The sequence below is a fragment of the Lepeophtheirus salmonis genome, chromosome 10, assembly GCF_016086655.4.
Source record: "Lepeophtheirus salmonis chromosome 10, UVic_Lsal_1.4, whole genome shotgun sequence".
NCBI classification, from domain to species: Eukaryota; Metazoa; Arthropoda; class Copepoda; order Siphonostomatoida; family Caligidae; genus Lepeophtheirus; species Lepeophtheirus salmonis.
In genome coordinates, this window is record NC_052140.2 from 7,551,464 (window position 1) to 7,574,971 (window position 23,508).

The 23,508-nt window shown below is 31.5% G+C and overlaps 1 protein-coding gene across 1 annotated transcript; it reads right to left on the reverse strand.

Moving 5' to 3' along the window:
• LOC121125101 (PDZ and LIM domain protein 7) lies at window positions 1–20,629 on the reverse strand. The gene is made up of 4 exons (XM_040720200.2): window positions 20,479–20,629; window positions 6,329–6,569; window positions 2,252–2,485; window positions 1–240 (listed from the first exon to the last, which is right to left on the reverse strand). The coding sequence occupies exons 2-4, from the start codon at window positions 6,566–6,568 to the stop codon at window positions 148–150; spliced, it is 567 nt and encodes a 188-aa protein (XP_040576134.1). The 5' UTR covers window position 6,569; window positions 20,479–20,629; the 3' UTR covers window positions 1–147.
• Window positions 20,630–23,508: the final 2,879 nt, after the last annotated feature.

A 23,508-nucleotide genomic window follows, 5' to 3' on the forward strand; every position in this document is an offset into this window, starting at 1 on the left:
TTATGGCGTGTACATCGTCTATTTAAATTAGTAGAAATTATGGTAATAAATTAATGATTTGAAGATATTAGTCTAATAAATATAACTTTACATAAAGAGTGTAAAATAATCAAAACTCTAAAGTACGTCGTACAAAAAGGGCGTGGCTCACTTTCCTTCCATTCCAGCACAAGCACCGCATATGGGCTTATCTTCCACGGAGTAAAATGATTTTTGACCTTCAAATGTCGTCTTGCAATCCTAAAAAAATAAAAAATAAATAGACTAAAATGTATTTTTTATTAAAACCCGTTATTTCAAAAATTTGTGATACATGAAGAATTTGCTCTCATTTCTACCCACAATGCATAAGTAAGGGCCCCTTAGTAATATCCCATAAAGTTTAAGATCCGGGTGTTAAATTTGCATTGCCATTGACATTTTTGTCTTATCAGTGAATCCAGAATATAGGTATAAAAGTTCAATGCTAAAGTTTGGCCAATTTACAGCAAATTATATGGAGTTTCATTGTAAGCAGGCCCATGGGAGTGTGAATAAAACGTAGTTAAATTACACATTTATAGAGACGGGGAAAAAGTTTACCTCTAAAAAATCCTCCAAATATTAAATAATATTTCATCCAATTCAAAAATGAAACTAGATCTTTCTTTAAAAAAGGCCCATATTTTATTTAACAAAAAAAGTTCCTTATAATAGTGTTTGAAAAAATGAAATCGGAGAATTTGAAAAAAATAAACAAAAACCTTTAGAGAACAGGATTTTGCAAGTGTACATAGAAGTATGCTTTTATAACTGGGTGAGGGGCCGTACAATGCCCCTAAAAATGCTGCAACTTCTGGGGGACACTAAAATGGGAGTACAGTCATTTGGACCAGGATATTTTGCCTGAAACCATTTGTCCTTTTGCTCATTAGTCTTTGATTTGATTCAAATCAAATATCATGAGCATCTAGTAGTACTATTCAATGCTGGTGCGTAAAATCATCTTTGATGATTATTCTGAGAGCTATGTTTCATGTCGACTTAGTGTAAATTTGTTCATTTGATTTAGTAAAAATATCAACTATGATACAATTTATGACCTAGAGTCATAAATTGTATTAGTATTTATTTTTTGAAATATGTCTGTAGGCGTTATAACTTGATCTCCTACTTCAAAATGACCCTTCATTGAATGTAACCTCTACAACAAGTGACTTGAGTGTAGGTTACAAGTACCTATCATGTCTACTCTAAAGGGCGGAGTCGTTTTGACTCTTAGACAGATCACTCTTTAACCAGTAGTATTAACAATAAAAATAATAATTACAAGCATGGAACCTGATCCAGGTTGTTTTTCAGGCCTGAGCCCTTTCTTTGAGAAAGATATATATGTACATGGTATATACAATATATATATAACTGTACCAAGAAAAACGCCCTTTCGCAGAGTCTATATAACTGTGTTAACTATTACATAAATATCCATGTACACCTATGTACATTAGGATAACGAAGTTTTTTGCAACCTCTTACCCCTGAAATATTTTTAGAAAGAATGGTGTGCCAAATTGAAATTATTACTTTCTTTGTTAAATAATTAAAGCAAAAAATGTCACGCATAAAAGCTTATGGTTGTATATTGTTTTTGCTTTAGACAATAAACTGTAATTATTTTATTGCAAACCTACATCTCATTACCTTTATTGTATGACGCAACCATTTTTCCAAAATAAAAAGAAAAGGGTCCTAAATAATCTGCTAGATAGCCAAATAAGTGAATCCTACCAACTGGTATTTATATCTTAAGTACTCCGAGTAAATCATTATCTTATTACTTATTCACTATTTTTAAAATACATAATTATTTCGATGCTATATTACGATATTGCTAACAAATATTTTAGTAAAAGCGAAGCTATACATTTCTATTTGTAGATGATAGCTAAGATTTATTCATATAATTAATAAAATAGGCCTGTCCATTTGGAAACGGAGAATAAATGTACTATATGTTATTACTTCGTTTATTTATCAAAAATATTTATATAAATGTTCTTTTAAAATAATTTATGCGTGATTTTTTTTTACAATTTTAATCAAATAAATGTAATTTATACCAATGATAGATATAATTCAATTTTTTTGATTCGTATAAGAAATCAATTTTTTGTATAAAATACAAACGTAATTACCCTGATCTCCATAGCATGTGTGTGAACCCCCTTCAATATTCAAAAATTATATTCAAAAAATAAATAAATAAACTCACTTTACAAACAAAGCATTTGATGTGCCATTGACCTCCAAGAGCCTTCATGGCCTTGTCTGTAATAGCAGATGAACATCCTTTACATTTTGGTAAGGCAGTCTTTGTGTAGCAAGGTTCGCAGTAAGGTCGTCCTTCGAATTCGTGATAGCCCATATCTGGAGTAAAAGTTTTCATGCAGTCGTAGCAGGAGAAATGATGAGCATGCCATGTTTTGTCCATGGCTCGAACGCAGTTCTATAACATATAAATCAAATCATTGGATTCTTATCATTCTAAAAATTGTGTGTGTTTTTATTTATGTTTTTAAAGTCATGATGACGACAGAAAATTTAAGTTTAAAAATATTTATTATTGAAGAATTCTTCCACAATTATTTATTATCGTAAATTGATTAGTTCCTCTTAAATAACACGTGTATTCAGGAAGTACCAAACAGTGTATACAGGGTAAAAAATAAGTAATTGATCCTTGACTTTTTTGTAAGTTTATCCACTGAAGTAGTTGGTGGAAGAAAAATGCAGAGTATTACTTCAAAAACACCATCCCAACTGTCAAAAATGGCAGGGGCCTCTACAATATTATTAATATTTTTTTTTTTTCGAGGTGGGGTACATTTTTTGATTTTTTTTTTTAAATTCCATAACTATTAAAAAAAAATTAAATTTTTGGGAAAAAAATTTGAAAATCCATAACTGTTAATGCAAAATTTAATTTTCACAAAAAATCTGAAAAATTATAAATTTTTGGAAAAAATTAAATTTCTAATATTCAAGTTTTTGTAAAGCATTTCAAAATCCATAGCCATTCAAAAAAATTTAATTTTTCGGAAAATATTTCGAAAATCCATAACTGTTCATGCAAAAAAATCTAAAAAATTAAAAAATTTTGTAAAAAATTTCAAAAATGGAATTTTTAATATTAAATTATTTATAAAAAATTTCAAAAATGGAATTTTTAATATTAAATTATTTGTAAAAAATTTCAAAAATCAATAGCCATTCACAAAAAATAAAAATTTTTGAAAAAAAGTATAAAATATTATATTTTATGGTAATAAATTCCAAAAATCTATATCGATATACAAAAAATTTAATGGTGGGGGAAAAAATACACATATTAAATTTTTGGAAAAATGTGTGTTGAAAAAAAAACAAAAATTCTCCTTAATTTGGGGGGTGGGGTGCTACAGCACCTGTTTACACCCTTGCATGTGGGGTGGAAACATCATGTTTTGGTTGTATTTTTCTGCTAAGGAGAAATGATCAACGGGAGAAGGGTCCATCATCCGGTAAATTCAGGGCACTGAAAAGTCGTTGTATAATGAGTCTTCCAGCCCTATTCAGCTCAGTTAACAGTGAGTAAACTTACAAAATTGGATAAAAAGTCAGCTTTTGTTAGTTTACCTAGTATTCTGTAAGTCCTTTTTTAGGACGGAAGACTGCAGTCCAGTCCAGTTCTGTCTCGGTCCGGTCCAGCTCAGTTCTGCATATCTGTCCTTACACTTATAAAGTTCAGTCCTCCATAACGTCCCTCAACTTTATGTCTTCTTTTTTAATTCAGACCTAGTACTTACGGTCGAAGATGAACGGTCCCTAGACCTGTTAGGACCGGTGATAAGATTGGACTAGACTGGACCAAATAGATAAGGACTTACACAACAAAAGTTTACCAATTGACTAACCAAACAACAGTCTATAATTATAATTCACTGTTTATTTTAACAGTGAGAATCATTATATGAACATAGAAAAAAAGTGTTTGGAGGAAGAAAAAGACTGAATATAAACTTTAAGAACACCATCCCAACCGTCAAGCATGGGGGTTGGAAACATGATGCTTTGGTGTGTTTCTCATTTAAGGGGAAAGGCCAACTACACCGCATCGAAGAGAGGATAGTCGATATATCTTGGGCGATAAACTCCTTCCTTGGGGCAGAGCACTTCTAGCCCTACAAGGACCCAAAAAATATAGCGATGATAGCAAAAGAGTTGCTCAAGAAGAAATACATAAATTAATTATATATAAATCATACGAAGGTTTCAAAGTATTCGGAAGGAATCACGGAATGCTACAGCTACGTCAGTTGACAAGAATCATTAGCATTCATATGCAGTCCATTTCTTCATCTATATGGTATGAAAAGATATTGAAATCTCTACTTACATCAAGGATTGTACAAGAGTTATCAATCAAGATGAAAACCTTGTCCATGAAAGTGAACATGTATTTGTGAATATGATATATTTATAATATACATCAACATACTTCAATTAACTTATCAGAAATCAGGATCATATATTTTGCTTCGACCCTTCACTTATGTTTCCCTCCTTGTGCCTCGCTAGTAAATTATCTTTCAGTCTTGTGTGTTTATATATTATTATTCATATTTTGTGATTCTATGTGGCCATATTCCTATTACTGTGAAGATTTTGGATCATAAGGAATGCAAGAAAAGCATAGTTTCATGACCTTTCCGATATAAAACATCCTTTTTAGAGGGCGTTGATAAATAGTAAATACAAGAGACCAATGGATTTGTAGAGTTGCCCAAGCTAACTAGAAATTATCTATATAATGAATATATTATGATAATTTTTTGTCGATATAAATTATAAAAATAGAAGAGTCAAGATTTTGTATAATTGAGTTTCTCATTTTTTAGGATCAATTATCTCTTAATTTGATTTTCTGTTGTGTATTAATGAAAAAAATAAGTTTGAAAAGTTTTTATCACCTCTAGCCATTTTCAATATTAAAGTTATGCAGCTTAATTTCAAAAGTGTCTTCAAAGTTCCTTTTCTTAATGGATACAAAAGTTCAAAATAATCAATTTTCATTTTGAACAAAGACAAATATTTGCTCAGTGAACTATTTCGGATACTCAAACAATCACAAACCATTGTATAGTACAATATAAAACCACTATTTTTTGCAATGGAACGTAGTATTAGTATTCCATGATTCCTTTCCCATGCATTGAAACCTAGGTACTATATATATATATATATATATTTAATTAATTAATTTTGAATAATTGTTATTGTCTACCTTGTTTACAATTTTGATTCTAATTCCTCAAAGCTGGGATTAAACGGTAAAAATTCAACAAAAAAATATACAACTAAGAAGAAACGGTATTCCCTCTATTATTATCCAAGGGAAAAATTGCAAGACGAAAACATCGCAAGGCAAAACAGAACAAGGCGAAAACGCATCAAGGCGAAAGTGTCTCAAGGCAAATACGCACACGCCAAACATGTTCAAGACGAATCCTCCTATGGCCCTATAAAATATGTAGATACTCTTTTGTGAGTGTCGTGCATGTTAGAATATTTCGTTGTCAAGTAACTATGACTTTTTCCTTCAAAAGACCGTTTCTGCTGGGGACAATAAAATAATGGGGAAATTTCAGACAATTTTAATTTTTTTAAATTGATTTTGATTTGAAATTAGCCATTTTAATCCCTTAGAACGTTCAAAATAATGATGTAATGTATTGATATGCTATGTTTTATTTTTTATTCAGTTTGATCAATCTGTTTCTAACAATTTGTTATCAAATCATCTTGATCGTAAAATTAAGGACTTATAGCTTGACCAGTAAGTTTACGCAGAAATAAGAAAATGAAATAATTAGGATTTTTTTTCTTGAATCACTTACATATCGTGAAAAATTCCCATCTTAAACATTACAAAAAAGGAAATCCCATTCCCATGAAAATCTTTTTCTGCATTTGTCAATAATTTGGACATAATTATTTAGCGTTCTATTTTATCTAAATTTCTATAAAATGCTCTGAACTTTTGTGGTATTAAAAATAATTTTATCTTGACTAAGCCACGTATAAAAATATGTAAAATGTCAAATTAACCAAAAAAAAAAAAAACAACTCATTTTTCGTGAAAAGCCCTGGATTTTTAAATTTTTTCGTATTTTTGTAAAGTTTTTCCAAAAAAGAATAATTTTTTTGGAAAAAATGTATTATTGAAATTTCAAAAAAAAAAGAAAGATCAAATCTATATATATAATCCTACTGACACCCCTTTGTTTAATATTTTCTTCAAATATATTACCTCAATGATATATTCCATGCAATGCGCACACTTTGGAATGAACTCTTCCTTGTAGTTCTTCTCACAGTAGAGTTTGCCATCCTTTGAGTAGACAGATACTTTACGCAGATCGCAGTTGCATTTCTCACATGAAAAACATTTTTCGTCATCGTGGTATAAGTAATCCTTGGCCTTCATAGCACGACCTTCAATGTTGAGATTGCATTTGTAACAAACTGAGGGAGCATCTTCGTTGGACATTCTAAATGGAGGGGAGAGTTAATTAAATTAGAAAAATAGTTCATAATGAATTACAATATTTACGAATACAAGCTAAAGATTGACTTTGCAAACACACAGATTCACTCAATCTTAAGTCATTGCCCGTCAATACATAAACAAGCTTTAAAGGTAATCCTCAAAACTGAGTTATTGTCTTTAATTCATATATAAAAAAACTTCCTTTCCTAACTGTTCCCCTGTGTTATCATCCATTTCTATCAACATATTACCCTTGTTAGCCCTTAAGAGGCTATTTGAAAATAGCCAAAAATTGATTGTCATCATAAAAGAATGATGAATTGATCGATTTTATTTCAAATGCAATATAGGGGCTAAATTAAGCTTCTGGAATCTCAAATTCAGATTCTAACCTATAGCTCAAACTATAGTTTATCTTAACTGATCCCAAAAATTTAAAGATAAGGCATATAATTGATTCAAATATGTCTATGAAATCTTAGATTCTATCTACCGGACCTTTTATTATTATTTGCTCATCTTTATCATGTAAATTTTGAGAGGTTTAAGAGTCATTTTTTTACAAATTTCCTGAAGAAATGTTGTAGAGCACATCATTAGCTGTTCATTTCTACGAAACAGTCACGAATATGAATACACAGTGCGAGAAGAGGATTGAGATTGCATGATTGCAAGACATTGTAAATCGTTTTCCTTGAGGGTCCAGTGCGGAGGAATGCTGCCATCTCATTCCTGTTCTCGTACTCTGTGAGTAAATATTAACAGTTGCCCTGGTATAAACTTGTGAGTTTGTCTCGGGGAAGTAGGAGAGGAACAGAGAGTCGATCAGTAGACTGAAGTATGATACCGCAGGAGATCACAGTGTAGACAAAGTCGTAGTGCTTAACTGATCTCCTCCAGCTTCATTCCTAAGTCCAGAGATGGACTTTGAGCCCCTCTTCTCCAGCTCAATCATAAATTTTCGTGCCGCTATAATTAGAAAGTTATTTACTTATCATTTAATGGTTGTGTTAATTGAATTTCAAATTTCCGCTTTCATTTTCGAAATAGAAATCTAGAAAGTATGAAGAACGGGCAAACTTACACAGTATACCCAACGGCGAAATAAAAAAGCAATATATAATGTGAATGTTATAGTCTTCAATTTTAAAAAATCCTTTCATAATAAAATGGCTATGGGATTTAAAATGTTGCTTGTTTCTAGGAGTGAAAACGACGAATAATTTATAAACACGTTATAGTTACTTTTGTGCTTCCTAAACTTAATTTACCGTTGCATTTTCGATCCCACAAACAAGGAACGTTTTAAATTACACCACCTTTTTGTAAACAGTAGAAGAGTTCTTAGAAATCATTGTGCATTCGTTAGTTTCAAAAATTAGAGCCCTCAACAGATATTAAATGAAATAACTCGTTTTCAATAACTACTTTTTTGCGACAGAAGTGATATCTCGTCTTAAAAAGAAAAATTAAGTAACATAAAGAAGGAATAATTTCAGCAAGCTTAGAGTTTGTGTATACATCGGCAGCGCAATGTGGGCGCATGTCACCCTCACTTTTAAGAATGATCATACTATCATCGCAATTGTGATTTCTAATAAAAAAGGAATGTGGTCAAATTGGTGCCGTCTTTATGGCGAGACGGTAAATATTTTGAACTGAGTAAAACATGAATTTAAATTTTCATTTAAAAAAAGGCAATATAATAAGTTTTATTTTTGTTTCATAACTACAGTACACATTTAAAGTTTTGTCTTACACATTTTGAAAAATCAAATCAGATAGCTGACGTACCCCATGGTTGAATAAGGCGGACTTTGGTATTATAATACCCTGGGATTTCTTCATTATCTTTGTTTCTCTTTAGATAACTTTTCAATGATAGGATATGAAGTTATTTTATACAATAAAATGCAGAATTTAATTTGTTGATGAATAATAGTTGATTAGATAATTTGTTATTGGCAATTCTGCAGAAATCTTAAAAATATTGAGTTTTAGGGAATATATCGGGTTCTAATTACTTGATTTAAACAAACTGCACCAATTTAGAATTATTGCATGACATCCGATTTGATGTCATCAATTTTGGCTTTCTAACATGAATATTCTTGGAGTTATTTGCGTTCAAAGAATTTTGCAAATTTTTACGATTCGATTCGACTATACGATTGCCTCCATCAAGAAGACAATAGCCAACATATCAATGAACTACCTATTCAACGCCTGCTTCTCCTTCCTGGCCCCAATCTAGACCATGATTGATACTGGAATTAATTTATCAAATGAGCTCTTTTTCAGGATTTATATGTACAATTCAAGCTTATTTTCAAGTAAATCCTTCGAAAAATGTGGAGTCAGGGGCAACTTAAATATTTTAGAAAAATGTGCCGATTTCATCTTAACACCCTGTACTTTAAATACAGCATGTTCTCTTTTGTACAAACATTTCCTCTTTTTACACCTTGAAAATCAACTTGACCCATAAAATACCGTTACACTTAATGAATTTATAAAATTTCCACGGACACTCTGAGCAGTTTGTTTTCCTTCACCCTTAAATTTGATGCTTTGTAATAAAACGAAAAATGATTGCAAAGAAAGTAAAAAGATTAAGAGTGTCTCATCTTGGGAGCACTTTCATTTTCTCAGGCTAGAAGATATTCACCTTAAAACATGTTCTAAGCCACCAAAATAAATATTTACTACAAGAGCATTTAAAAATAATTAGGGGCTACTCATAGCAAAGAACCCAGCTTTTCAGGTCATAATCAGGGCGTCGTAGAGTCTAATGGCAAGAATATGGAGTCCATATTTTTCAAGCACAAGAAAAATTTGAGAAAAAGGTTTTCAAGGCTCAAAAGTTTTGCCTGGAGAACTTTGCCTCTTTCTAAATACAAATCTTTTTGCCGCCATCCTAATTTGATCTCAGTCCTCTGGAGTACAGAGTGGAGGAACCAAGACTTGCAATAGCATTTTATTACTGCATTAAAAAGCCCATTACAGAAGCATACAGCTAACAGAAGCAAAACTTCTGCACAAACAATATGGCGGACTTTTAACCTGCATCTACGTCCCCTCTTCTAGCCCTGGCCTCAACTCAGTTTGGGGATCTCCTCGAAAATAATGTCGGCTGCACCTCTCATTAAAATTTGGATTCCTCATGACTAGAGTTGAGTAGTTCGTAATGAAAAAAATGGGATAAACGATTAGAAAAGGGAAAACTGTTGTTGCATGTGTTCTTTCTTCTTTGTTTATTATTTAATAGATCTCTCTCTAAAAGAAGAATTATCGCCTATCTTTGGTGTAATTGAATTAAAAATACATAATAATATATATATATTTGAATCTAAATATAGTCATGATATTTTCTTTGTAGAAATGCTATTTTAAATGTTGAAGGTTCTCTTCAGCAGTAATTCATTTTGTGCCTCCAAAATCATATACTATACAGCTGATATTAATTAGCGTTTTAGTTCAGTAGTACCATATGTCTCACTCCTTCCTTCTCCGCGCATTCTTTTTTTTTTTTGTTACGTAAACAAAATATCTACTCTAATCATGACAGCATTGTGAACCATGGACACGGCCTTCATCGTCAAGAGGTGTGTGGATGCTATTATTACTTGTGAATTAAAAAATATCACAAATAGATTTTTAGTTGACTTTTCTTCATTCATAAACATCACGTTTTCGGTAACTAATTCATGTTTTAGGTTTGTTTTACATTTTTTGGAGGGTTTTCATAGCATTGTCTACGAGTTGATGGCTAGCATTACGGAAAACCGGAAGCAAATGTTCAAGAACTAGAAGCATCTGTTTTTTTTTCTCATGTCAAGAATTTGATTGTTAAACAGGTTAGTCACATTAAGCGATGCTTGTGATGACAAAGGATAAAAAGTTTTTGTTTGAAGGTGTTTCAATAAAAAAAGTAGTTGTATTTACTTCTGCACCCTGTATGTATTGTACCTACAGATTACTTATTATTTTATGTATAGGGAGCTAGGTACTATTGCAAAAAATGACAGATTTATTACATCTATTTCAACTTTTTTTTATATATATGTAGTACGTAGATCATTAGTGATCATATCAAATGATAAATGAGCTAATGCATTATTGAAGGAAGATATAAAAAGTCATCCTTCATTCAAATTAGAAGAGGATAAGATAAATTTATCAATTTATCTTGAAGGTCTTTCCTTGAGAAACACCTTCAAGGCTAATAGGCTTCCTTTTTACTTTTGTTATACCATATCTATTAGAGTGGGTCAAAATATAGAATTTGAGAAATCAATTATTAGCGTTTTGTGATGAAATTGAATTTTGTTGAAGCATTATTTATGCATATTTTGTTGATTTATTTTTAAAAAATCCACAAAATATGATTCCTTGAGCAACTCGTATTTGGAACCTATAATCCAATTCTTCACTTTTTGTTAATATAAAAGAAAAAAAATGGTTTCACAAGTTATATTTTAATATTTTCTGTTAAATACAGAGTCCCCAACGAATCGTAAATGACTGTATGTATAGAAAGGCTCCCTGCATCGTCCCCTGATCCAAGGTCTCATTACTAAGATTAAAAAGCTGAAATTTGACAGTAAGAGAGCCTTGAAAGGAAGGCATGAAGCGACAATCCCAAAAAATATTTTATGTGATGACAACATAGCGATTTTTTAGGCCTGGTCAATGTTGCCTCTGTCCTTGCCATCGAGAGGAAACTCTGTGCCACCTCCCATGTGAATGCCCAGAGACTTCCGTGTAGAAAGAGTGGGCTCACTTATAGAAGGAATATGTGACTGGAAATCCCTTCAGGTCTTCCATAGATTCCCCACTTTGATTTTTAATTATTTATGTAAAGTAAAATCAAATTGAGCTTGGGACAAAGAATGGGGGCAATTATATTTAAAGGGGTAACCCCCCTCCATCCTTGTCTACATAGACGTAAGCCCCCCGGGGGTTATTTAACTAATTAATAAGTACTAAATTATAGGATAGAAAGGAGATTTAAGTACAACTACTAATATTGTACTAATTCCTGATCTAGAGTTAAAAATATTTTTTTCTGTTATAAAGATCAATCAAGATCAATACCTAAGTGTAAATAAGCAAACCCTATAAAAATCCTGTTCTAAGACACTTTGCAGAAAACCATTTTGTCGAACGGACACTCTGTCGAAATAAATAATATATGATTTATGCAGCAATACAATGTAAAGATCTACTAAACTTCTCTCATGACAAACACATCTCGATAACTATAAGATGTGAAATAACCTCTGGATAAATGATTGTCAATCAGGACTTGACCAGATATACTGGAGCCCCATAACATTTCATATAAACGATTGATTCATTTGCATTGTTCATTGATTGATTTATTGACTTCTTGTCATTTTTAAATATTTTTTCTCCTTTTAATGTATTTTTTTATTAATCATTATATAGTTATCATGACTTTTGTTCTAATAGAGGCCTGAACCAACTATTCAAGCAGCTTTATAATGGATTGAATTAACTATACATTGATACAGTTTAGAGAAATGCTTCTATATATACTATAGGTGATAAATCAATTTTAATCATTTCATTTATTCATATATTAAATTATGATGAAAGGTCATTTTATTTGATAATTATGTAATGCGTAAATGTTTTCTACATTAAATGACAGATCTGATTATATCAAAATAAACTATTAATTTATCATTGCATTTCGTGGTAAATAATATAATATTTTATCTTTTATAATTGGTGGTACAGGATTGTAACTCATAGTTAGGTGCTATTGCAGTATTAATCTTCATCAAATATATTAATTATTTTTTTGGTTAGGTGTTTCCATTTGGAAAAGTGTCGACGCAAGTAAAAATTCGTAAAGTGATCTTTTTTTACGATAGAATGAATTGGGTTAAAAAAATTTGATACACGAAATATTTATATATATAATATGTAAAAGTAGACATGTAAAAAAGTATATGATTAGAGAAAACCTCTTCAGCTCATATTTTACACACTCTAATACCAATATACATTTTCCCTATATTTCAAAAACAAAATGAAATAAGATGCTTCAAGAGAAGAGAAAAAAACCCAATTTGTTCTTCTTTATTCTTATTTAGCAATATATACATATAGCTAAATTAGGATGAATGATGAGGGCTCTTTATTCATAATTTGTGAATAAAACGCATCCCTCTGATCTAATTTCAACTGCCTTACCGATAGAAAATATTGCGACACAGACAATAGTACTGATGACTCGAATTTAACTAAGAAAAATATTATTCAACAAAGATACAAAAAGGAAATATTTATTGAAAAACTTGCTTAATAGTTTCAGAGTAAACCGATCAAACCAAATCCTAGCGTTATGGACTTTATGAACGACTCTTGATGCAATTCAAATGTATGGGCACTAAAAATGTGGGTATTGTTATTTTTAAGCAAATACATGAATTTAAATCCGGTGGGTTTATTAGCTGGCCCGTTAATTTGTAATTGATAATATAATGAAGTTATTTTCTTTTCCTGAGCAGTTTTTATTATTATTTAATTCCTGAGTAGTTGAGTAGTGAACATCCTTTCCTTAATAGATTCAATTATATTGAAAACCTGAGAAAACATTCGAGTGTGCTCATAAAAGAACCCTGTGGATAATAAAAATTTGTAGTGATATTAGTACTGGTCCCAAAATGTTAAACATTCCGTTCGGTTCTTTCCTGAGTCTAGAGGAAGAGACCGAATAAGACGCAAAACTCGTTCCATAGAACGGTCTTTGTAAAATAATGTCGTAATATATTTCATCCAGTGGTGTCATTATCAATTAATCATGATCAAATTTTATGTAGAATAATAAATACTTAATTAAAAAACTTGCAAACTGTTCTCTTGGATGACAGATATTTAAAGTTTCACTAAACTGGTCTAATTGGTACACTGGATACTTGACTGGAACGTATCCGTCCTTAATATTAAGCCCATGACCGAATTGGACATAGCACATGTCTCATAGAATAATCTTACAAATTACGTCATATTATAAACCAATCGTCATCGGTAATTTTGCCACCAAAAATGAAGTTACAGACAGGACGGGCTACAGAGATGGGAGAATTGCAGGAAGAAGTCTATAGACTTAAAAGGAAACCATGTTGAAAAATTCGAATTAAGATTTTTTTTTTTCAAATCAACTCACTCAAGCGAAAGTTACATAACATATGTGCGTCCAAAATCCCTGAAACTTTGGTAGTAACTGTCAACAGATACTAAAAAGATGTGACTAGCTTTTATTTACGAATACTCCCATCTTCACCTTGAGGTCGAAAACTTTTCAGATACCCCTCATATATATATGTATATTTATATAGATACTAATATTATTGAAAAATATTCGTTGTAAAGGTTTTTTTTTTGTTGTAATTTTGGATGTCTTTCAAAGACTGATTATAGAAACGAGACTTATTTTAAGTCCCCTACTAAGGACCAATACAATCCTACACTTTAATATAGTAATAAAGGTTGTAGCCTTATCAGTCCAGCAGTTCTAACTGTTATAACTGGAACCGACAAAGTCGACCCGAGACCCCAAAATATTGATTATTGGTCTAGGTTCTTGTGCTTATTTTCCGTTTGTTGTATATTTTTGTACATACATAATCTTTTAATATTCCAACAGCATCATTTCATGTAAATGAAAAACGTCGTTATCTTTATTATTAAGTCACTGAACCTTTCTTCAAAAAAGAAACAAAAAAAATGCCCGAAATCATCTGGTAGTTTCACAAATAAGTCAACCATACAAACTGCTTCAGACTTACACATATTTATATTCTTAATATTATCAGCCTCCCCTCACGGTTCTCACTTTGAAAACCATTGTTGTAAGCTGTTGAAACTTAGGACACTACACACTCTGTGTATAAAATAGCTGCGACCCTGTTTATATCTAATTGTATCTGTATCATTTTCTAGAGAAACCCCTTGTTTTAAGTCCCTGTTACCAAACTGAGCCTGTATAGAAAAGAACCGGGACCGAGACCTATAAAGCTATAAACTATAAAGCTGAAAGACCTATAAAGCTATAAACTATAAAGCTGAACCGAGACCAAAACCGTTTATGTGAAAGAACCTATACCAGGACCGATAGAAACGCTAAACCTAAACTAGTCACAACCTTGGAATTTGTGGTGTCTTTTAGAGGCCGATATCAGGGATGAAACGGATTTAAACTCCCATATGAAAGACCGAAATAACTCTAATAGACACTATCAAATAAAAATTTGTGTAGTTATTGTTTCATAGTATTGTTTTTTGAAGAGCACTTGAATCTTTCTTTTATCTCATTATATCATGAGACTATGTACATTACATTATCATCTACTAACATACATAGGCTGTTAGGCATTAATTTTTTAATACATTTCTGACACATTTACTGCTTGCCAAAAAAATATATATATTTACATTACCTAATACATAAAATGTGTTAGGTATAGGAAGAAAGAAGACAGTACAGCAGAAGAAGCAGTGGAGGAAGCGCAAGTAGTGTTAGGAAAACTCACCTTGAAGAAGGTGAATTGAGTCATGCAAAAATATATACTTTTAAAAACATGTCAAAAAATGTAATTATAATATTTATTTACTATATATTGTAAAATAATGTGAGGGCGGCTCCTCTCCCTATTATCTGTCTTTGAAACACTCTCCAAATTTTAGAGTCCCCCTCTAGAAAGTACTATTTTGGCTAATGTTTTAGCCAAGCATCTAAATAAAAAAGTGTTTTCCATGAGCAATAATATGTAGTTTGTCAGTGCTCTTAATTTAGGCTTATTGTACCTTAGACATATAGAAATATAGAGTGTATTCCTTTTTTCGTCTGTTGATTTTCCTCTTTCTTATTTATAGTATTCTGAACGTTGATTGGTTGAATTTGAATTATACCTATCTTGTTAAGGAGCTGTGACCAACTCCCAAAAAAGGTTGTTTCTCCTTATTGGCCAAATATAAAAATACTTTAAGGGAGAAATACGATATTATAAGTAAAGAAGGGATCTGAGTGAACAAGTATTGCGACTACAAAAGGAGTAACAGTTGATGAATGTGCTCTTTCTTCATTTTCTATTCATTATTTAATCAGTCGTGGCCGTTCTTGCTTATCTTGGTTGTAAATTGATTTTCAAATGTATCCATAGATATAAATGAATTTCAATATATATATTTTTTTTTTTTTCAGTTTCATAATCCATTCATTGTTGATTATTTAAAATATTGCAATTAAAATTCAAAAGTGGGTTTTTGAGTAAATAATCAAATGCATATTTATTTTTCATAAAGTCTTTTCATCATAACAAGAATGAGATATAATGAAAAAAAAACTCAAAGAAAAATGACTTCCCTTCAGGGGACAAACTACACAAAAACTAAACTTAATTTTAAACATTTTTACCAAGATTTTTGTATATATATATATATACAAAAATCATATTTTCCATCAAGATATATAATGTAAAGTATGTATATTCGTTTATTTGCGTTTCGGATGAAGACTCATCTGAAAGAAGGAGGTCATATCTGTTTGAATAAAGCAAAGTTTGTCTGTATGTATCCATGAATGTATTAGATAATAGTCCCAGGGTGTACTATATTTTGTGCGCCATGATATATATAATAAACACATTTTGAGTTAAGAAATAATAACGTATTAGCGGTTTAGTGAAATATTGTAGGCTTGTGCATACAGCATCGAACGAGGTTACAGGGTGCACTGTATATTTTGATACATATAAGCACTATTTACATTTTCCGCCCCCTGGTTCGCGTTTTCCCCTTGTTTGACGAAAAACAGTAAAGTATGTTGTATTTTCTCTTTCCTGGTGTCCACCTTTGACGGGTGTTCGTAAATATATACTAACGGAAGTACTTGACATTTCCCTATGTTATGAGACATCTTTTATATTATTAAAATAAAACTGTCTTTTAGCTCTCACCTAATTACTCTAAGTAATTCCGTAGACTAAGGCAATTAATCTATTAAATAATGAATGTGACTTTAAATGAATTTCAGCAACGAGCGTGTACATAGCCAGTGTGCGTTCTAGAGACTAAAGTACTTCTCGGGTCATCCTAGATTAAAAATAATTAGCAAGCCCTTATTATTATTCATTCATTCGCTCATGAATTATTTTGTGGCCAAGAGCAAGCGTTCTCATGAAAAACGAAAAGTAACACTTATGATTTCTTGTGGAGTTATCTTCTATATTAATAACGGACAGATTGTTTGTTATTTCAACACTTAATAACTCAGGGTAATGCCGGGTACAACTACTAGTTTTTTTAAAATAAATAATGCGACCTAAATAGATGACTCATATTGAAGGCACTTTGAAAATTATTTTCATTTTTTAATAAGCTTCAAATTGATAAATTGGGTATTAGATTCATCTTTTTCAAAAATAAATTTAACACATCTTATGGTGGTACTAAGTATTTTAAAGGTTTTGCAAATCTTAATTTTTAGTATGTTTGAGTAAGTCCTTCGCTATAAAAATTATTATAGTTACTTAATGACTCATTATTGCCAAGGGAAGCTATAAACTATATAACCAATGTAATTTTCAATTAACATAATTATTTTCCTATCATAGATACCATATGAAGGATATTGTATCATTGAAAAAGTATACCCATTATCAAGAGCATCATTGATGTGTAATATAATAAAAATGAAACTAAGGTAATACTATATAGGTATTTTATACAATTGTTTTGCTATCAAATCAATACAGAATGAATCACAATTTTTTATAATGCAACTGTATCACGCAACCTTTTACATAAAAAGAAACAGAAAAAGGCCTGTAATCAGTTGGTAGTTTGCCAATTCTTCCCAACTTTAGATTTGTTATTCAATCATTGTTGAGATGTGGTCACACCTTAACATGAGAGAATTAGAATTAGCCAATCATCGTTCAGAACACTGTAAAAGGACAAGATAAATAAACTTTGAGACTGGCAACAGAAAACAATGTACATTTTTGTGTGCGTGAGGTAACACCGTGAAAAGAGATCAAAAGTAGTCGTGGAGTGCTCTCCAAAAAGTGACAATATATCCGTTCGTATCCTACGGATCTGTTATTTGTTATTTTGCAGGTATCTTTTAAAAAATGTAATGGAAATACTAACTGTGAAAATAATTAATGCCTTCTATTTGAATATTTGTGGTTCCGAGTATACCAGATGTTCTTTTCAGGGATTTATCGGGGTTTTACATATGGGAGTAGTACCGCATTTAATCATTTCATAAAATATAATCTTCATTGAACTAATATGATAATATACTTAGTTCTTAGCCCACGGTTAGGTTGTGTATTTCACAATTATAAAACCACCAGCTCCACCAAAAATTACATATTTTGCTACTTTCTATTTTATTTTTTTATTGCAATCTGGATTACGGAAATTAAAAAAAAACCTGCACACAATCAGTCAAATTAAAATATTGAAAACCACTATATTTCAGATGATGTGTTGACTATATCCGGATTTTTCGTATATCCAAAGTACATATATAAAAAACCTCAATTTTTAAGTAATTAATTCAAATAATTTTGAAAGTCCACATTTCACGGCAACCAGTGTTTGATTAAATCCTGTTTTTGATAAATCATCAAGGAATTCTAGTTAATCATTTTAACAAAAGTGTGGGCAATCAAGCTTAAAGAAGGATCTGTGAAAAGATAAAATTAAGTTTAGTGAACGGAAAGGAAAAAAAGCAGTTGTAGCTTGTGATCTTTTCCTTACACTAAAGCTATTTTAAATGTAGAAGGCTCTCTTCTTTATAGCAGTAATTCATTTTCTCCCTCCAAAATCATATGAAAGCCAGCTGATACTAGCAAGAGCCTTAATTCAGATGTACCATTCAAATCGCTCCCACCTTCTCCTTGTTCACTTTTTTTTCATCACCAATATATTAACTCTACCTATGGGGGTAGTGTCACACACCTCTGTGGCGACAGGGCTAGCTGAGGGTACCCTGAATTACTCTATATTTATTTTGACTGACATTATAAATTGCATCATAATGGAAGGAAATGCCATCTTGGAAGCTCAAACTTGATACATAAAATGCACAAATTTTTAACAAACCTGTTTAAAACTCCATCAAAAGACTTGACGCTTGCATAGAATACTAGGTGATGCTAATATTAAACACTGATATTTGAATTAAATCAAAGTAATTTACTGAAAATCTTAAAATAGTTTTGGATTTATACTTCTTTTTTTTTTTCTTTTTTTTGGGTTGATCGATTAGGGACGAGAAAAGTAGGATAACTAGAGACAAATGCCTTATTCTTTTCACTGTAGTATTTAATTTTTATCTACAACACAGAGAAAAGAATGTATCACGATCAAATAATATATTAACATGGGTCTCAGTTAAGTAGTATCATAAGTCTCGCTCTCCCCTTTTCTTCACGCTTTTACAAAAACCCCATCTCTACTCAGGATGTGTCTCCGTGTTGATGGAAAATCATTTCAAATAAAGTGAAAAAGGTAGATACAGTCAAAAATGTTGGCCTCAACTTACGATAATTACTTGTAAAGTAAAGATCCTCATGGGAATTCTTAATTCTCGTGTACTCATATTAAGTTAATACCTTTAAAAAAAAAAGTTAAGAAAATGTTTTACTTGATACTTTTTCTTCTTTGAAAAGTATTTTATGTAGTTAAAAACTGGTATCTTAGAGAACATTGACTATAAGTGTATTTTTATTAGATCCGGATTTGACTGTAAGAGTTGGTTTGAAAAGTTTCCGACCTCACTGTCAAGATGATAGCATTCATAAATATAAGCTAGTCATTTCTATCTAACATCTGTTGAGAGTTACTCACCTAAAGTTTCAACCTTTTTGAACGTCCAGTTGTCATGTAACAGTCGTTTGAGTGAGTTGATGTATTTGAGTAAAAAAAGACACTCATTTGGGTGGGAAAACGCATATTTGGTTTAAAAAGACTCACAAGAGGGAAAAAAGAAATCACCTCTGTGAATAATTATTTTGCAGAAACAAACGCCGAGTACTATTTGGATATGTGTTTAGTTACAAGGAGACTATGTTGAAAAATAAAAACAAACATTCACAAAAAATATCTTGTATCTTTGTTAGGTCAGAAATTTATCCGACCACAATCGTGTGTGGGGAAGACTAAAGAGGCTAAAAAGGAAAGAGGAGACAAAATGATTCAAATAAAAAGTAAAGAAAAAAAATGTATATGTATAATGTTCAGGATTCACGTAACCTCGATAAAAAAATAAATATTTGAATATGATTTGGTAGATGATTAAGATAATTTTTGTTTTAAAATAAATTTTATAATTTTATAGAGTATAATTATGATTAAGATACTATGAACTATGGCTTTAATTAATAGTTTATGTTTCTAGTTAAATTTAAAGAAAAAAACATAACCTTGTCTGAAACGTTGATTTTTATTAAATTACATTTGATGAATCTTAGTCAAAAGACGTCAAAACAATTAACTGTGCAAGTGAAGTTCATAGCGTATATACAAATATTAGACGAATCAAAATTAGAGATAAGAAAAAACATTCTTGATTGATATACATGACACCTTTTTCCCTCATCCTCTCTTTAGGCAGGACTAGCCAAAAATGTATTTTTTTTCTTCAAAAAAAAAATATAAATACTTAAAAAATGTCACTGTGTTTCGTATTTACATACGAGATCTTGGACAAAGACAATTACGCGGGAATTGATAAACCCGTTGACTTTCTTAAAATACATTCACTACTATTTACAGACTATATTTATTTATATGTATACAAAGGTCAACATCCTGGATTACTATGCCAAAAATGTTATGTATTACTTTTTTTCGTAACTTACTTGCTCTATGTTTTCTTCTTGAATGAGTATTAAAGTCTTAAAAATCCAAGAATAATAATGAAGGAGCACACTGGTGAGTCTCACAAGAAAATGTACAATTAACTAAGTTAACACAAAAAGTGTCTTTCTTAGTCAAACAAAATGGAAATAATAAAAAAAAATTGGCGGGATGATGTTCGTTTTAGGAGTTTTTTTTGGTTTTTTTGCAGAAGCTGTTAGAGTATAATATTTTATTATTATTCATTAGTAAAAAAATTTGAAAGTAGGAAGGTAAATAAAGCACGCTCATATCCCAAAGTTAAGGAAAGGGGAGGGGGAACATCATATGAATTTACCTATAATAAACAATTTGTTAATAATTATTAATCATCGAATAGATTGATTTTACATAACAACATTAGAACAAAAATCAAGTTAAAACAATATGTCCATTTATTTTTTGTACCAACATCAAATAGAGTTGATCTTATCTATTTTATTATTCTAAATCCGGAATAACATTCGTACAAATTCAAAAAGGAGGACAATAATAATACATTTTATCACTCAACAAAGCAAGCTGAGACGTTTGGAAAGAGCAAAGAAGATTCTCAATTTTCTCAAGGCCGTCAAAAATTCCAAAAAGTTTTGCTCTTTTCTATTTACAACTTTTCACCCTTGATGCCACTGTGAATAACAGTCACTGCATCACAACGAACAATGTATCAGCTCAGTTAGACACATTTTTAGAACAAAAAAAAATCCAAGGGCCAGCACAGGTGAAGTCTGCCCTCCCATTTTTGATGAGAGGAAGGAACAGCTCAATGTAGATGCTTACATCGAACCTTGGGCCAGAAAATAGTTCGAGGACAACTTTGTTTTCACTCAAAATGGAGCTCTGTGTCATTGCACTGCTAAGACACAGCCCTTCTAGAAAAATAACTTTCCAGACTTTTGCGACCTAAACATGTGACCGCCATCCTCTCAAGACGCGAACCCCTTGAAATACTCTATCTAGACACCTCTTTAAGAAAGGTCATGTACTACGCCTGACGGGAGTGTCCAGTCTCTAGGGGCTTCCTTCAAGAAGGATTGGACAAAGCTATAGTCTGACTATATAGTCAAGATTTGCAAGGTATTTGGGCCTCGTATTGACACCATTATTAGAGTTTAGAGCTCACCTATTGAATAAAAGCTGTGCCAAGTACTATTTTCTGTTGTAATAAATGTCCTCACAAAATCTCTCTTTAAAATTTTACTCGTGAAAAATTGAAAAAAAGAATACTTTTATCACTAGATAATATCAACCCTATACTCGTATATACATACATAAAGCTCCATATTCTACTAGCTTGCTTGGATCAATTATAGGCCTTGTTTTCAAATTCCTGGGATGAACTCTAATTTCCAAACGTGGGTACTGGTGTTTGTTACCTTCATTTGATTTATGAGACATTATTTGACGCCGTTATAGGCTTTTAAATAAGATATATTAATGTAAAAATGAATTTTTGTTACTTTTGTTACAATTTAAAGCCCCATCAAATGGTTAAGCAGATTTTTATTTGTTATTAGAAATTGAAGATATTCGTCGAAGAGTACAAATATAATCAGGATTCAATTTTAATAAAATCATTTAAAATTTTTGTTTTGTTGATGGACCAAATAAATGTCATATAATTTTCTGTTAAACATTTTGAAAGCACTATCAGTAATGTTGCATGGGGTTTTATCGAGCACGTCAGCCCAGTTCCACTTCATAGTAATTCAAAAGAGTAAAATTGACCTCTTGTGACGTCATTTCCCTTATATTTAAATATACAGAAAGTGTAGACCTCAATATCTTGGCAACTCTGAGATCTATGATTATGAAAGTCTTATCATCCGATTTAGCTTGTATAAGATAAAATATATAATTTTTGAAATGTCTCCCGAATAAGAACACCATGAGGCTATTATTGTGTGCATCCGTACCTCCCGGAGTCCCAGGGATTCAAATAACTCCATAGAGGTTGACTATTCACTGTCATGCTTTAAGTTAACTTGGACCATTAGAACCGGATATATTCTGGAAAATCACGCATTTTTAAGACCTTTATGTTTTGGGGAAAGGAAAAGTGTTCTACTAACTATACAGATCTGACTCCCTAGTGAAGATGTATGTGTGGACTTTTTGGAGAGAGAGTCCAATAAACGTGCACAAACCACTGTTGAATCTTTGCGGCTTACATTTTCAAGGCAGTGATTAACATGGATAAGGAGTTCCTCATCAAGGGCTACACCAGGCTCAGGGCCAGGTGGAAGATGTGGTCGAGGCTGGAGGTGGTTGGTTTGAGTGATGTACTTCACTATGAACCCTATCATGTAAGATCAATAGATTTGTGAATTGCTGAATTAATTTTGGGATATAAATTGAAATAGACTTTTCCTTAAATTTTTCGGATTTAAAATCCCCACCCTGTATATTAAAATAAATTCCATAAATAAATAGAAATATAATATTATATGTTAGTATTATATTGCAGTTTAATGAAAATATGGATATTTCTTGCAAGATACAGGGCAACAGTTATTATTTACGCATCTCTATTATACAAATTTTGAGATGTTCAGAGTATTTTTTTTTTTACAATTTTCCTATGAGCAATATTGTAGAACACATTATTACTTGTCAATTGCTAAGAAAAACGTTGTTCTAGACGCCACCATGACCACACACTCCTCTGCAAGGGATTGTCATAGAAGGCCATCTTTGAGTAGACTGGGGCATCGATGAAGACAATTTACAATGTCTACATACGGTTGAAGGTCGGGGAGGACCTCATACACTCTCCAGGAGCAGACAAGAACCCCTCCTTGCCAGTCAAACCCCCTGAAGTCGGCCTTCAATAAAAGGCAAATTTCCTGCTTTGCTGATATGGTCAGGAAGATGAACAAGTCCCCATCAGTGGTATCCAGGGGTCTAAAAAAGTCAGGAGAAAACAGAAAACCTGGAATTCCATGAATCCCATGTGGTTCCCTTTAGGATAGAGGCTTAAGACTGATGAGTAC

Excerpts from the sequence above, each read along its gene's own strand:
- LOC121125101 (XM_040720200.2), bottom strand. The coding sequence starts at position 6,568 with ATGTCCAACGAAGATGCTCCCTCAGTTTGTTACAAATGCAATCTCAAC. Across the intron at positions 2,486-6,328 it reads GCATGGAATATATCATTGAG|AACTGCGTTCGAGCCATGGA; the intron begins GTAATATATTTG and ends TATATGTTATAG. Across the intron at positions 241-2,251 it reads TCAAATGCTTTGTTTGTAAA|GATTGCAAGACGACATTTGA; the intron begins GTGAGTTTATTT and ends TTATTTTTTTAG.